Below are 16,716 nucleotides of genomic sequence, written 5' to 3' on the forward strand. Positions count from 1 at the left end.
ACTACAATAGTTTTATTTACCACACTTACAAATTGTGGTAAACAAAATCTACTTAACTACTAATATACTACTATACTACTAATTGAACATGGAAGAAAATTACTTTTTTAAAAGAAAACTCTGCAATTAATAAAAAATAAATTATCTTACCTTCTGCTTGTATAGTATACCCTTTAGAATATATATATACACACAAATAATTAGAATTATGCATTACACACTTGAAACATCTCACTTAAATTCTGTCACTTAATAATGGATTTGGAGAATATACAGTTTATATTATAAAACTAGTTAAAATAAAGTAATAAAATCATACTGTATTTATGTTGTAAAGTAACTAAAAGCATATGAAATACCTAAAAAAATTGTTTTGAATTCTGAAAAAGCTATCACCCTACACATCCTTTCACCCTTGAGCTCCACCATAAAACTGACTACCCTTTTGCCAGTCTTATATGGAAAGTAGTAGGGAAGGTAAGCTCCACCCATTTTTCACTCTCTCCCCTAGTAGATAAAACACAATTTTATATCTTCACATTGATATCATATTTATCATATTTATTTTTAAAAAAATCTTAATATGGATAGAGAAATCTTCATTATATTACTATTTCATTATATTACATAAATTATATGTATCATATATTATTTCCATATATATAATATTTCAGTACATTTATAATTATTCATTATTGATTTAATTCAAGATGATCCATTTAATAAATAAATTTAATTTCATAAATAATATATAGTGCATTGGCACTACAGTATACAGCATTAAAGCATTCTTTTTTTGGGGTTGGTTAGATGAAAGGGGTGGATATTTTCCCTTGCCCAAAGAATAAAAAAGGGTGAAGGGTTGAACATATAGAAAAGGGGAGAAATCATTTCTGAGTCACAGAAATATTACTGTATTTGCTCCAACAGCATTAGAAAATAAAGAATAATTTCAATATTGCACAGTTACAAATAATTTAATAATACACAACATTTGTGATGTTTTCCAAAATATACATGTCCATATTATTTAGTAGAAAAATCTTTACTGGCAAGTGCACAAAGTATGCCCACATATTATTATTTAAGCATTTATCTTATTCAATGAAAATAAGAACAGTTACACTTTAAACCTCATGTTTAGTGAAATTCTAGATTATGACACGGGTATTCTTAAAGTATTATTAAAATAATACAAAAATATATATGAGAATATAAATATACAAAGAAAATAAAGCATAATAAATAAAGTACTGATTTCTCACTATGTACTTTGGATAAATGTAAATTATTTCTTATAGTCTAGTATATATATATTTAAACTATTACACACTTTCAAAATTATCACTGCTTTAAATAATCCTGACACCCTGACAGCTGTTTGATCAAAAGCACGAAACAGACTCAACGACAGCCTGTGGCAAACTGAGCTACCCTTCCAACGTAGAGCAACTTGTGGGGTAGATCCAATACGATCCTGGCCAGCCACCACCAGCTCTTAACCAATCCCTAGGAGCATATCTTCTGCCAGGAACGTTGGAGAGGGATAGCAGTCAGCAGTCTCAGGAAGACGGAGCATGCTCTGACGGAGTAATCTGAATCCTGCGAATCAAGGGTTGTACCCTAACGTCTGACTATAAACTGGGGAAAAATTTGACCCAACCAGCAGCTACTAGCAGTAGAGATTCACAGTATTCTAGTCAGTACTTGATCTACTGATACTATTTGTAAATTTCAGTTTAAATGACATGAAAATTCCTGCACACTCTATACTTCTATAATACTTATTTAGAATAAAATATATAAAATGTTTAATATATATTATGTGTGTTACACACACTGCTTAAGGAACGTAGTCAATACTTCTACTGCTGCAACACCCTTTTTTAGCAGCTACCCCTTTTTATAGGGAAAGGGGTGATGGTACCCTTTTCAAAGGGGTTAAAATATAAAAGAGGGGCTATATAATACAGCCTCAGGGAAAATCTCTCCCTACAAAGGGCCAACTGGTAAAATATATAACAACAGTTAGGATGCGCATGCAATACACTTAATAAAGCTTTTTTTTATTATAATTGTCAAATTTTGCGATGCAATTTATATTTCGAAATTGTAAACAATCTGTGCTTTGAGACATCACTATAAACGAATAGGTACTTTTCAAATATAATCTCCGCTTTTAAGCTTGATAAAAATATAAAAAATGTATTATATAGAAAAATTTATACATATATACTTTTCACGGCACTTTTCATAACCTAGTAACCAAACATGATTTTTTTTTCAATAATTTCACACAACAAACAAAAGTATCAAATATACATAACAATATACTGTGTTAGTCTTAATCTTGAGAAATATAATTTACACTTTTTAAGAAGATTTTCACATAATTTACACGTTTTTTATGTATATCGACAAAATTTTTATTAAATTGCTCTTATGGTTTGACATGTAATGGATAGAATTCCTCTTTACCTACAGAGATACCAGGAAAATCATTGACTGCTAGTCTTGAATATGGCAAGTCATAATGATGGTATATTACATAGCATAGACAAAATTCCTCTTTATCTACAGTAAAAACACTACACTAGTAGTTACACAACATTTTCTCGAAAATTAGATGAGAAAATGTTGGTACCCACAAAAACCCCTAGGCATAATATTTATTATATATTAACCCCTAGGCATAATATTTTAATATTTATTATTTGACACAACACACGCATATGACGAACGATTCCGCAAAATTCATGGACTTACTATTTCAACAATGTGACTGACCTGCAGAAATTAAAATTGTGTTGCTTAGGAGTTTTTTTTTTTATCAACATTTTTCCATCTAGTTTTCGGGAAAATGTCATGTAACCTATCATTGTACGGAAATACAACGGGCACGAACTAAGCGTATTTTATCGTTACCACTGCGAAAATACGTCTAAACGTATTTAACGTAGTAAAGACGCACTTTGTTAGATGGCGTCTCGATAATGCGCCTAGCTCTGACCATTGAAATCAAGCTGGTGGTCGCTCTCATTCTTCTCTCTGATAACAGACACGAATCATGCTGCAACAGTAGCGACTCGTAGCAAAGACTTTAGAACTAATAAAAGCAACGAGTTGTATCTCTAGGTCACTGTCATCACAGTTCGCGATTGTTCACAATGATAGTGTGTTATGGATAATACTATGACTGATTAATTCCTTAGGGAGAGCACCACAAATTGACTGAACATTACTAAAAAAATGACGTTATATCATTTTGGAAACTGTTTAGCTTTGGTATATGTACCCTACTATTTGACTTATAAATATTCTGGCCTGTAAGTATATCAAGAAAAAATTTGATCTTAACCTACATTTAATAGTGTAAATAGTAAAATAAATCGTTCTCAGGTCGGAATACGGCGCTTTTTGGAAATGCATCCAAGCAGGTGGTATTTACATTTTTACGCAGCTTGTAAAAATGTTGGCTCTTGCCACATTTTTTCCAACAGCTGACAATGTTGGGGAAGAAGGTTTTGATATATTTGGAGTATGTATTATTAGATGTATTGTTAGATATTGCAAAATCATATTAAAATCTTGTTTCCTAATTAATGGAGAAATATGTTTCCAGGAGTTCTTGAAGTCTTCCATTGACCTGGCAGACTTGGTAGGAATTTTGCTAGTACTAAATAGTATTCCAGGTAAAGGTCATGCCAAAGTTTTAACTGCTGGTATAGGATGGGCAGGGGCAGAAGTTCTGCTTACAAGATTTCTGTTACTTTGGGTTGGTGCACGTGGTGCAGAATTTGATTGGAAATACATCCAGAAAAGTCTTGAATCAAATATCAACTTGGTAAGAATTTGTTATTCATGTTTGATGTACAGAAATTAGAGATAATATTCTTGAAATTTATGTCACATTTATCTAACAGGTACAACATATAACAACTGCAACGTTGGTTTGGTTGTGGTCCAGACATGATTTACGGCGCGCCTTAGTTCCTGTAGTAATTAGTATGCTTTTTCTGACAGTGTACAGACCGCTCATGTTAGACTTCCTTTCATCAATTTTATTAGCTGGTCCATGGCTAACACTTATTATTAAGGCAATCACCACCTTCTTCATGGGTGCGATGACATTACATATTTATGCAGGTCTTGCACATTCAATTGGAATTTTCTGAATAATTGTGTACAAATTAATTGATGTACAGTTGCATTAATAATATATTTCCTATTCCATTTTCCAAATATAATTGTACATTACATATACAATAGTCTTATGCATTTGTATTATATTTCGTAGCCTCTATTGTTTCATATCGCTATGCACAAATTGTGCTATGTATATATATGCACATAGATATTTAATAAAACAATGAAAATTGTGTTTATATAATGAAAGAGATGAAATAGTCATGATGTCTGTTTCATATGTGGAGAAATGATTATATTCGCTATATATATGGAATCGTTATAACGTTTTTGTACATTTTTGGTACTTATGATACATTACATAATTAGACTTATATAAATCATTGTCGTAATTCACTTCCAAATGTTACATTTCCAATTTCATAGCGAATATGTAACTTTTAATAAATATATTTTTATCACTTAATTAATTTCTCTAAGGCATTCAACAATATTCTTGGTTTTCTTAACAACAATGACGTGTCAATAGGATCTTGACGATATTATTCTTGATATTATTTACACGCGCAATCCCATTATATCGATTTATATTCTCGCTCAAGATTATTCTTTAGAAACACTGGCCGGATGACCTACCTTTATTCTCACTTTATTCTTCATTCTAGAGGTATAGCACTATTGCGGTTAATGGACTACAGTACTCGCAGGTCTGTATGTAGCGTCATATGTCTGTATTCTGAGCGCATACTTAGCGTTAAATGTGACCATCTGATACTCAAGGTGAAATTAGATTATACGTGGCCTTCGTATGAGACAAATAAAACTAAGAAGCAGGCAGCCACAATTAAAGCTAAATATGCTATGGACAATATAGAACTGTCCATAGTTATTTCAGAATAGACCTAGTTAATAATAGGCTTTGTCTCCTTCGGATCTGAAGCTAAATCAAAGTTAAAATATTTTTTCTCTTATTTTAAATACTTTTTAAAAACATAAAAAAACTCGTTTATGTTTGTTGCTTCTTTTATAATTTTTCCGTATATTTCGTTATCTATATTAAAGAAAAGATACGTATCGAATATATGTCTTATATACGATTAATATGCATTGCATTACACATTAATTAAGGAATTCATAGATAAAAGAAATAATTAAAAAGTCAAGTAAATAATAAGATAAAATAATGTTATATTTTTTAAAATTTTAAAGATAGAATATATTTTTAATATCTTATTTGACCCCAATTCCATAATTTATTTAGAAAAAAGAAAAACAAATTTCTTATAATGTTTTAAACAGTTAATTTTCGTCACGTATCATTTTTATACACATTTGTCTCTTCAATACCTTAAGATTCGAATCTTCAGGTATTGAAGAATTCTTCATTAATTATTCGTTATCTTTTTCACCAAACTTAGTATTGACTTAACGTTTTTTTTTTAATATACTTTATTAGCACAAATTAGATTCACGAGTGTATAAATTCTGGAATCAGAAAATTAACCCAATTTACGTAACGTCTTCATTAATTCGTAGATATGAGTGAGTTACATGGCAGAATTTCCTCTCTGAATAGAACGTACATACTCTGAACATGAAAGAATATCGAAAGTAAATTATATGAATTTCCTTTTATCTGATATTTAAAAAATAGTAGTTCGAGGAATTAATATAATTTATAATTTAGTGATATTAATATAATTTCAGGGAACCGCATAGGGCTACGGAAAATCTGTGTACAGACCTGTCCATCATCTTTCGAGTTAGTTCGATATAGAGCTTCGTTGAGAATGCTAGAATTCAAATTGACCCTTTAACTAATAACGCAAATTATATCAATAAACTCTCGTGAAGCTTGTCGAAAGAGTATTTTGCACAACTATGATTTTATATATATATATATATATATATATATATATATATATATATATATATATTATATTATATTGAAGAATTAAAGGGTAAATTACTCAACAAAAATAAAAAAAAGAAAATATGCCGAGCAAATGAAACATAAAAATAAAATAAACATTAAATTTCATAAGTTTTGTAACATATTATTAAATATTAGTGAATAATGTGCTATACTCGCGGATGCATGCTAACGTATTATTACAATGGAACACTTGCTAATCGCAATTGTGGTCTCGTGATTTCGTTTTGTTACATTCCACTAGGTCATGTCTGACCTTTATCATGCCTCGATGCAGTATGCATCACACACGTGCAGCGACAGACACGTTTCATGTGGTTCCCTGTTATCATTTAATAAGTTAAGCTTCTGACGTCACACTTTACGTAGATGTAGTAAAAAAAATCTTATGACTTGGGCACACAGATACGTTTTATTGTCAGCTATCAGTAAACAGGAATTACAGATGAAATATTCTTTTCTGTGTTGGTTCGGTTTTCGAAAACATCAAATGTTTCCAAACTTTATGTAGTTTATGCACTAGCAAAAGTATTTGTATAATGTTTAACAAAAATTATGTTCGTGCTAAAAAAATAAAAATTTAAACTGTAAATTTTTGTGGTAGCTCTTTAGTAGAAGGAGAAGAAGAAGGAAACACTTAAGGGTTTTACCAAGCGTCATAAGAAGAAATAATAGAAAATACAGTCTTCCCTTTTTTCCAATGCAATAGTCGTTCTTAGAATATCTTTTGGCCAAGTTTCCTCCCGCTAACACTTTGGAATGGGCACATTTATTTATAGATATTTCGTAAAAAACATATATAGCAAATGATTGCCCTCGTATTTTTGCGCGAACTTTTAATTGATTATTTCACAAGGTTATCGCAAAAATAATACTGTTTGCACATATAAAATTGCTCCACTTATATTTCGACATTCTAATATTAATTCGAACTACATACGCGCAGAATTTTCCTGGTAACAGTCATTTTTCTTCGGAAAGACACAAAACGTCATTTCGACGCGGTACTAAAAGAAGGTTCCAAAGTTCAAGTTGCGTATATACGAAGAAGCTGCTCGACATATTGGCGTATATGATGTAACCAAACAGATCAAGACATTAATGGTCCTACGTCTGTTCATTTAACTCAATGACACCGAATGTGTACGCGCCTGAACGGTCGTTTGCCAAACGATTACGTGAAAATAGGAAAAATAACCGTGGACTTTGAACTCACGATGAGCCAAGAAAAATGCGAGGCAGTTTCATCAGGCGTAACATATACAATTTATGATTTCAATCAAGCACGTGTTAGATTGTCGTCAATAGCGTAGGTCGTCGGGATCATTATGTAGTAACACCGGACGCGGTTGAATATTGACGTGCTTAAATTTATGAAAATGTCTGACTTTGACGCAAAGCATTAAGAAGCAAGAATTATTAACAGCAAAAGTCTAGGAAAGTAAAAGTTGGGGATAATTTGAATGATATGCAATGGATAAGATTCTTTTTTCATCGTTTACGACTTTGCGAGTACTTTAGACTGATAAATTTTCATCGCTCACGACTTTCGCGACGAATAGCACAATGTCGATTTACAACCACGAGGAAAAGCGAATATTTGCCCAACGCGCGCAAGTTTATATGACGTCGTGGTAGAGGGGCTAGTTGATATCCCATTGGCTCACCACGATGAAGTACGCTCACTCGTGGGTTCTGGTCGATGCTACTAAAAGCCGCGGTGGAACCAGACATCTAGTCGTCAGAGAGTCGAGAAGCGCATATCGACCGGTCGGGTTCGCAAGCGGAGTCTATCCTCGTTCGAACGTATCGTAATTGAACGTATTCGCGCTTTCACCGCGATAGAGCGTGTTCTCTGATCGACGCTGAAGAACCGGCGAATTACGTAGTAGTACTACGAGAAGTATCGTGGGAAGTTCTACGAGAAGTTCCACGAGAAGTTCCGGACAACATCTGCTGAAATTTCTCCCAGCCCTATCGGCTGGGTGAATGTATTCTACGTTGATAACACATCCATCTGGTTCTGTCAAAGCAAAATAGAAGTGGGAAGCAGGAAAATCGCGCATTAGTGATCAGCGACAGTAAAACTTAGAATCTTGAAGGGGAAAAGCGATCGGTGAGATTGGAGTAAGGCGTCGCTGTTACTATGTAAATTACCAGCAGGTATATTCTATTGCGCGCGCGCACTGCCGTCGACTAGCAACGACACCAGCTGCGAGAACATCATCAATAGATAGCGGAGGTTGCGAGAGGAACAAGAGTTGCGAGTGATAGAGAATCACGCACGGCCTCGAGTTAGAGACCTGGGCTTCTCCCTGACCGATCCCAAGGAAGCCCGCAAACTGGCTCCAGAGGTGAGGATCAAGCAAATTGGAATGAGGGAGGATCTGCTGTCTATAATACGGCACACGAGCAGCGACCACTTTTCGGAAGAACTTTAGCCGAAAGCTTAACCAGGAAATAGAGGCAGACTGAATACGATTAGAGTAGAGGTGGCTGTTTAGCCTTCTGGAGCAGTGGGACGTAATCGGGCTTCCTTTTGTTCCAAGTGATATCTTAATCAATCATAGACCCATTTATTTATTAATAAAAAAAGGAGTCAGTGATAGAGGGAGGGGGAGAGAATAAAGAAAACTGGTGCCCGGTAAACTGGTTTTCCTCCCTAATAAGGGTCTCTCGGTTATGCCCTGGGTCATTGCATGTTTTGACCTGCTGGCGGCTCCGTTACTGGGTTATTGTATCGCGCTCAGGAAGCTTGCCCTGCAAGCCGGTGTTTTGCAAGAGAAAAAAACTGATCTAGTTGGGAAGCAGACACCCAACACGGATAAGATACTCCTGAAAGCCGGCATCACAGCTAACATGGTCCCTAATACAGAAGACCAACGGCAAGGTAAAGTTTTATAAAGAGTTGAGTTGCTTGACGATTCGTGAAGGGTGTTGATATCTATTTATGTAATCTCGATATTCTCTCACGATATTGCTTTCTAATATTCGTTTCTATAGAACGGATAAAGATGGATTATCTAAATGTTTAAATAACTGAATTTTAATAAAGATTGTTTAAATGTATGAGCAATATCAGTTCAGATAATCCAAATAGATGCTTGTCAGACCTTCTATGATATTTAAGAGCACTTTGTTACGTAATTCAAAAGTGAATAAAAGAGAACCTTAAATAATCCACACAGCAAAGAATTACGAAGTCCAAATTATAATGCAAATATTGTCATTGCGTGTTATATTTCTATTTAAAATTCGTCGCGCGTAAAACGTCTGAAATGTTTGAATCACTACATATAAAACATAATTACACTTTTTGTATTAAGCTGTCAATCAGACACTATTTCGACAAAATTTTGATCACAAAATGAAATTATTAATTGTTAATATAAGCAATTATTTCATTATTTTGTCAATGTTTACTAGTATATTTCACGATAAAAAAGGTTTTAAGCGGCTATGAATTTCTCCTCGACTTAACATAATTTCACCGTTAAATTAATTGACTAGTTTCTGTAAAATATACAAATGAATATATCAAGTACAAGTGAGACAGATATAAAAAAAATGGGAAACATGTATCTCGTCTTTTATACCTATAAATTTTGGTATTTGAAAACTCACACATAGAACATATAAACTCATAGATAACTCATAGATAACTCGCTACGGCGCGGTTTTTGCCGACATTACATCGTGGAAGCCGGTTTAATGAAATTCGAAGGAGATGAAGAGTGAAAGGAAAAAAACGAGTATTGAGGTCGCCGTCTGCGATATCGCACTGCTGTCTGCTTGCTTTATGTTTTTACTATATTTTTATCTTACGTTTATCTTACGTTTTTCGCGTAAAATTAATAATATCGAATCTCTCGCGTATAAAGCTCTATAAAGAAACATACGTGAATCTTTATTGTACTTTCATTACCTACGCACGAGAGAAGACGCGGTAGCTAAAATTATACGGAATATAAATAAACACGTGGATGTGATCCATAAAATTAACCTTCACTACTTTTACTTTCTATATAGAACCACATTTACAAACAATTATCGATATACAAAAAAGAAATAAATAATCTTTAACTTTATGACAGTTTGATTTATACAACGCGTTAACACAAACGCGCGAGAATATACAAGCGTGGAATGATGGTCTCATCCGTTTCGTTTATGTTACAATATTCGTACTTTTATTTACGATATTGTTCTTGCGTTACAAATGACATTGTTTCACGTAATTTTTTCGATAATTATTCGCCTTGAAATATAATTTTGTTAATAAATTGCGCACTATTAAATGTGAAATCGCATATAATCGAAGCCTATATTAAGGGATAATATGTAAACTCATGTGCAAATGTAAACGCGGCATTTGTGAGTTCTGCTTATTATACGTAACTATGTTTAGCTTTGCCATGTTAGATCAGTTATATACAAAACAAACATTCACTTGTTTATTAAAATTATCGATCATAACAATAGAAAGATAAATGTCAAAATGTATACTTTTCGTAAAATATAAAATTCACTAAGGGATCTGAGCAAGCAGGAATCGTAGTATACTGAAGTATACTGGATAAAAATGGGTATAATATATTACTTATATGTTAATTAAATTGAAATCTATTCGCCAAGTTGCTATTGCAAAAAACTTTTGCATTGTAATAAGCGAGTTAAATGAATTTATATTTGATGTAGCACTATTTTTGCATAGCATTTTGCAAAGCAATTCGTCCCTATCTGAAAGTCAAATCCTCACGCTGTGTGATAATTCTATGTAAACCACAACGTATACTCGATTTATCGTTCTAGAATGGCATTGAGAAATCGATAGCGTTATCATTACGTTATCAGGGATTGAATCATATTCGTCTCTTATTACAGAAGTTATAATTTTTGTATTTTGCGAGTGATCAAGAATTTGCAGTTTCGAGAATGTTGCATATATTAAGTATGAATATACGGGATAAAACATGTTTTCCGGAAACGAAAAATTTCTCTTGGAGATAAAAGATTTCGCACATTACACGTGCAGTAATTAAAAATGCAATTTACGTAATTTAAGTAATTAAAAATACTCTTTTGTGGATAAGATAAACTAGATCACTAGAGTCAAACTCTTTGAACTTAAATGTGAGGCAATCAAATAAACTTTCTAAAAATATTTCATATTTTTAGACTTTTTTACCGCGTTATCTTCCATTTCATAATATTTCGCTCTGTTAAGTGACCGCGATATGGGTTATCCAACAGTCATAACTATAAAATTATTAACAAATTGTTCTTTATTGTCATAATATTTGATAAAAATAACATAATTTTTATCAATGTAGTTTTTTAACGCTTAATGTTGTCGGCTGACATTTGGTAACAATTAGATACAATGCAAATTTGTAATATTTAAAGAAATAATAATTGTTAGATTAATTTATATTAATAACTATCTTCTCTTATGCAATTGTTATATTAATAATTGTCTTTTTGTACAATTGTTAGATTAATAATTGTCTTCTTGTGAACGGAGTAATTGGAATTTTACCGCGTTTGAAAGATGAACCATTGTTGGCTTCGACTGCGGCAACGCACGGGAAAGGCCAAGTGAAACAAATGCATGCGCATTCGTATGTCTAAATATAAAGCCTACCCTCCTGGTAGGAGACATGAGGCATCATATATTCGATTGACCGCTCATTTGACATTTCAGTATGCGTCAAAATTATACAGAGTCTAGAACAAGTTTAGAACAAACAAATGTTTACATTGATTTTTACGTTAAACTTTTTTTTATTTTTTGTTCTTATCAACAATGATTCGAAGTCAATTTAACAATATTTTCGACCTTCATATCTTTGTAAAAATATATGTGCGTTTGGTAAAACGATATTATTTTATGTATATACTTCGCAACAGAAAATTGGTAATTAATTTAATCATTAATTTTATCCTTTTATATTAATCTTCAAATTATCCTCATGAAGAGAGCATAAATCACACAAGAAAATTGTTGTGAGAGATACTAGAAATACATTACTTATATGTTAAATTAATTTTTAGAATAATATTTGTTTTATATAAGTTATGTCCTTTATTCTAAAATTTAAAATTATGCATATTTCGCAAAGTAATTGTTCTTTGTTTTACTAAGCAGGTAATTATTAAATGCTTGGAAATATAAATTATATTTCTCTGTTTTATTTATGAAATATATTCCACAAACCTTACAGATTCATTAGAATCATTTTTTTTACGAATATGTATATTTTATATATATATATATATATATATATATATATATATATATATATATATATATATATATAAAATGAGCATCATAGCAAGATTGTTTTTCTGCACATGACAATATGTTTCATCATGCATAACATAATAATATTTTAGAATATTCTGTATAAATCAGGTGTCTCCGCAAGAGTGTTTTTATAAGAATCCGAACGTAAAAATTCGAGATAATAATTGACGCGCGACATTGTTAGATTCTCCTATTTGCGTACTTGCACATTTCTTTGATGCTTACCTGTCGTAAACATTTTACGATTAATGTTATTTTCAAGAAGCACGAGTTTTCATACTATATTCTCACAAGTTCGAACGTTATACTTTTATATTTTGCGCGGATTACATATATTTAATGATTTTCACGTTAGTACGGCTCGTGTTTCGAAGTACTGCCAAAACATTCCCATTAATAGAGCAAAGTGTCTCATTCAGGGAAGCTCTGACTAATGGTATTATATTTAGTTATTGTCCCGAAAATGTTATTCCCAAAAACTATACTTGCGTCATTTCAGAGCTAGTATATTATTCATTCTCTTATATCTCAGATATAACATTGTGTCGTCAGTTGTATTCTTAATTTTCTAAGATATCAAACAAGTCAAAAGGATACAGCTTCACGCATCGTTAATTTGCGTGATTACATAAGATACAGCGATATAGTTTTAAATGTTCCATTATCTATTTTCATTTAGACCCCAGCAAAGAGAAGGCCGCCGCGAGAATGCTGGGAGTAGCGAAGTCATCGCGCAAATTCGCGGGAGTTGTCATAGCTACTTGCGGTTTACCGGCTTGCGGAAAAAGCCAGATAGGAAAGAATCTTGCTCGCAGATTCAACTGGAATGGCATAACCACGAAAGGTAAATACATAATGAATCATTTAATTGATAATATATATAAAATAAACTCTGTGAGAAAAAATTTATCGTATTCATTATTCATGTCCTCGATATTTACTTTTACTATAATATCGAGCAAAAAGGCGTATTTGCTCAATTTCACGAAAGCTTGAGAACTACATCACAATTTTTCATTTCAGTATTCCACGTGAGTGATTATCGAAGAAAACCTGAAGCCCAAACATCTCACGATCTCACATTCTTCCAACTGGATCATGCGGCCAGCAACACTATAAGAATTCTCACACAGAGAGATGCTATGCAAGATTGCGCGGCATGGCTCGTATCCGGCAATTCTGTAGCGGTAAGTATTCAAGGACATCAGGACTTCTTTGTGTATTCACGAGGTCTACAACGATATTCTTGGGAAACGATCCTCGGTCTTTTTATTGGGATCACGAATCACTTAGCTAATATTAAGTAGTATGCCCGGAAAAAAGTTCCGTATTAAAATATTAAATTCTTCGTGATTTACTCAAACTATTGTATTTTTTAAACTCATATAGCAAACACAAATTAGATATATTTTATATTTTATTTTCCAAATTTCTCTTTAAAGAAAATAGCAATGAGTAGTCGCGCAATTATTTTAAATCATCACTGAAGAGGTTAATTGACTAAACTGCGTGGCAATTAAATGGAACATTTAGATAATTTTAGTTTGAAAGAAACTACAATATATCACGGTTATACTCCTGTTAAATAAAGCCTCCTGTTTTTAGATCCTCGACTCTATGCTGATCACAAAAGCAGAGCGCACAGAAGTCTATGACTATTTCTCTGGTCAACTTGGTTATCGCGTTCTTTTTATCGAGTGCGCTTGTCACGACCCGAAGGTGCAGCAGCATAACCAACAAGAAATCGTGAAACATAATGCTGATTACGCCGACGCGGATGCAGTTTTAGTCGCGGAATATCTAAGCTCGAAGATCGCTTATTATGCCGAATTGTACGAGCCTATGTGTGAGAAATCCTACCCCAAAATTAAGATTGACACTGCTACTATGGATATCGAGGCCTGCAAGGTTTCCGGTCACATTGAAACCAAGGTGCTCGGATATCTTGGAGACATCAATCTCAAACCGCACACTCTTTATTTCTCAAGAGTAAGCAGATCAATTTAAAAATATAATTATGAGGGAAAAGTTCATTGGATAAGTTGGCTTAGAAGATAAGTCATTTCACAGACGTGCAGAATACAAACAATTCATCAGACAGATAATAAAAAGTGGTAACGATGACAAATATTTTAATTGAACATGATACACATTGTTTTGTTATTGTTAATGAAAAAAATGTGATTAAAAATACGGCGAACTTACGCAAGTTCTTAATAGTTTAATACTTTATTCCAATATCATGGTACGAAAAATGCGTTGTAAGGAAGGAATGTAAAATCCCGAAACTAATCCTTCTGGATTCGTTTTGCATTTTGTTATGTTTTAACATTATCTTTGTTCTATTTAAGTAATGATATTATTGCAGCACGGCGAAAGCGAGTACAATGTACTCGGCAAAATCGGCGGCGACGCAGTCTTAAGTGCCAGGGGTGAACGATACGCACAGGCGTTGTCAACCAAGTTCAACGCTATGCGTATTCCCGATCTTCGAGTTCTCACCAGTTGCCTTCGCAGAACAATCGCAACGGCGCGGGGCATCGAAGCTCCTCAAGAGCACGTGGTCGCTTTGAACGAGCTTCACGCCGGGGTATGCGAGGGTCTCTCTTATGAGGAGATGCAGGAGCACTATCCGCAGGTAATCGCTCATCGGTGTTTCTAAACTGTCGAGACAAACTTGGATTAATTAGATGGGACTTTACGTGGCGAATTTACGATCGCTGGTCGACAGCGACAAATGCTTAGCTTAGTTTCAACTCATAGACCAAAGTTCAATGTTGAAATGTCCAGGTTTTTATCGAAGATAGTCGTTGCACCGATTTTTATCGAGGATAGTCGTTGATTGCGCGATATTCGCGACTATATTCATTGAGCCAATGCAACTTCACGACAGGAATTCGCGTGGCGTGATCAGGACAAGCTGCGTTATCGTTATCCATGGGGTGAGAGCTACATCGATGCAATGCAACGCGTCGAGCCGGTGATTGCCGAGCTGCAACGTTCGAACAACGTGCTCGTGGTGTCGCACCAGGCGGTCCTGCGGTGCATCATCGGCTTCTTCCTCGACAAGAAACCCGAGGAGCTACCCTATATGGAAGTGCCGTTGCACACGATAATTCGTCTCACCAGCCAGGGCCACTACTACAAGCTCGAGTTTGTTAAGCTGCCGATCGAGTGCGTTGACACCACCCGCGTCAAGCCGAAGAATTGCAGCGGTGATCGCACCGCGGCCGACGCTCTGATCACTGTTCCCGCGCATTTCGACATACCAGATCCTTGGAGAAATCCCGGCAACGGGCCTACTCTCGTGCAACAGCATTAAGAGAAAGCTAACAAGCCGAAAACACATTGTATCTGGCCGAATGATCTTTTCACGACCAATGCGACATCAATTACAAATGCAGATTTTAGATCTCCCACGATTCTGTGAGACGCCTTACTCTAACGGGTGATACTTAACTAATACTGATGGCATACCTCAATATACGCAATCCATTTATAAAAATTATGAGATATTTTATAAAAAAAGCGCGAAAAATGGTGAACTGAAATGGAATGACGAAGATAAGCCTTCTGTAAGGAATTTTATGTGAAATTTGTAGAATGCAAAATGTGTTTCAATTGATAGAATCACGTAATGTAAGGATCTACTTCAGGTAAATGTTAAAGTAATTTTCACAAATTGATTGAAGTAAACGCTACGTTCGAAATAAGCTTAGCTTATATCAATAATTAGTTATGACACTTGCGGCGCTATTAGAATTATCTACTCCAAGTAGACTTGTTCGTAGCTCAGAGTATGGAAATATTTCACTTGTGTAAGGAAAAATTAGATTGTTATTTTATTAGCGACTGAAACGAGTCGATTACTTTTATTTCACACGCGCAGCAGTTCGCGAGAGCACATCCTGACCTATTTATAATTACCACGTGGACGCGATAGATATATGTTTGGTATAAATTTTCGAGAGATCTTCCATTTAATGAGAAAAATGCACAGTATCTTTGACACTGATCGTCGGCGAATGTCTTGAATCGACTTCGACGATAGGTCTACGATAACTCGATATTAACTGACGCCTTTTCAACGAATAGCAATTGGAAGCCCATCGCTCGGCCCTCTACGCATCGCGTGATAGAGTTACGTTAATAACTTATAGAATTACTATACATGGTGTGCCCTATAATTCATATTACAAATTAAAGTGCACTACCTACCATATTAAATATATAATATGTTTATAGATTTGTACAAAGGAAAGATAGAGGAATTTATATATATATATATATATATATATATATATATATATATATATATATATATATATAT

The 16,716-nt window shown here is 33.8% G+C and overlaps 3 protein-coding genes across 9 annotated transcripts in view; 2 read left to right on the forward strand and 1 right to left on the reverse strand.

Moving 5' to 3' along the window:
- Positions 1-2,766, reverse strand: part of LOC116850918 (gastrula zinc finger protein XlCGF17.1-like) — a 74,541-nt gene extending 71,775 nt beyond the window's left edge. For 2 of the 7 annotated variants that reach the window (XM_032829768.1, XM_032829773.1), the window contains exons 1-3: positions 2,479-2,766; positions 1,334-1,602; positions 151-359 (exon numbers count right to left, since the gene is read on the reverse strand). The gene's annotated coding sequence lies outside the window, so the exon portion shown is untranslated. The remainder of the gene's footprint in view (positions 1-150; positions 360-1,333; positions 1,603-2,478) is intronic. The other 5 variants (XM_032829772.1, XM_032829767.1, XM_032829774.1 and 2 more) reach the window with 4 other exon arrangements.
- A 354-nt stretch (positions 2,767-3,120) lies between these two features.
- LOC116850919 (transmembrane protein 147) lies at positions 3,121-4,268 on the forward strand. Its single transcript, XM_032829776.1, has 4 exons — positions 3,121-3,326; positions 3,400-3,538; positions 3,623-3,844; positions 3,924-4,268. Exons 1-4 carry the CDS (start codon positions 3,250-3,252, stop codon positions 4,173-4,175), a joined length of 690 nt encoding a protein of 229 aa, XP_032685667.1. The 5' UTR covers positions 3,121-3,249; the 3' UTR covers positions 4,176-4,268.
- A 3,514-nt stretch (positions 4,269-7,782) lies between these two features.
- Positions 7,783-16,716, forward strand: LOC116850914 (6-phosphofructo-2-kinase/fructose-2,6-bisphosphatase-like). Its single transcript, XM_032829746.1, has 6 exons — positions 7,783-8,969; positions 13,066-13,230; positions 13,410-13,573; positions 13,992-14,375; positions 14,755-15,024; positions 15,280-16,716. The coding sequence occupies exons 1-6, from the start codon at positions 8,762-8,764 to the stop codon at positions 15,706-15,708; spliced, it is 1,620 nt and encodes a 539-aa protein (XP_032685637.1). The 5' UTR covers positions 7,783-8,761; the 3' UTR covers positions 15,709-16,716.

Source organism: Odontomachus brunneus, unplaced genomic scaffold (assembly GCF_010583005.1).
Source record: "Odontomachus brunneus isolate Ranch 3 - 2012 unplaced genomic scaffold, Obru_v1 Obru_scaffold_160, whole genome shotgun sequence".
In the NCBI taxonomy this organism is placed as follows: domain Eukaryota; kingdom Metazoa; phylum Arthropoda; class Insecta; order Hymenoptera; family Formicidae; genus Odontomachus; species Odontomachus brunneus.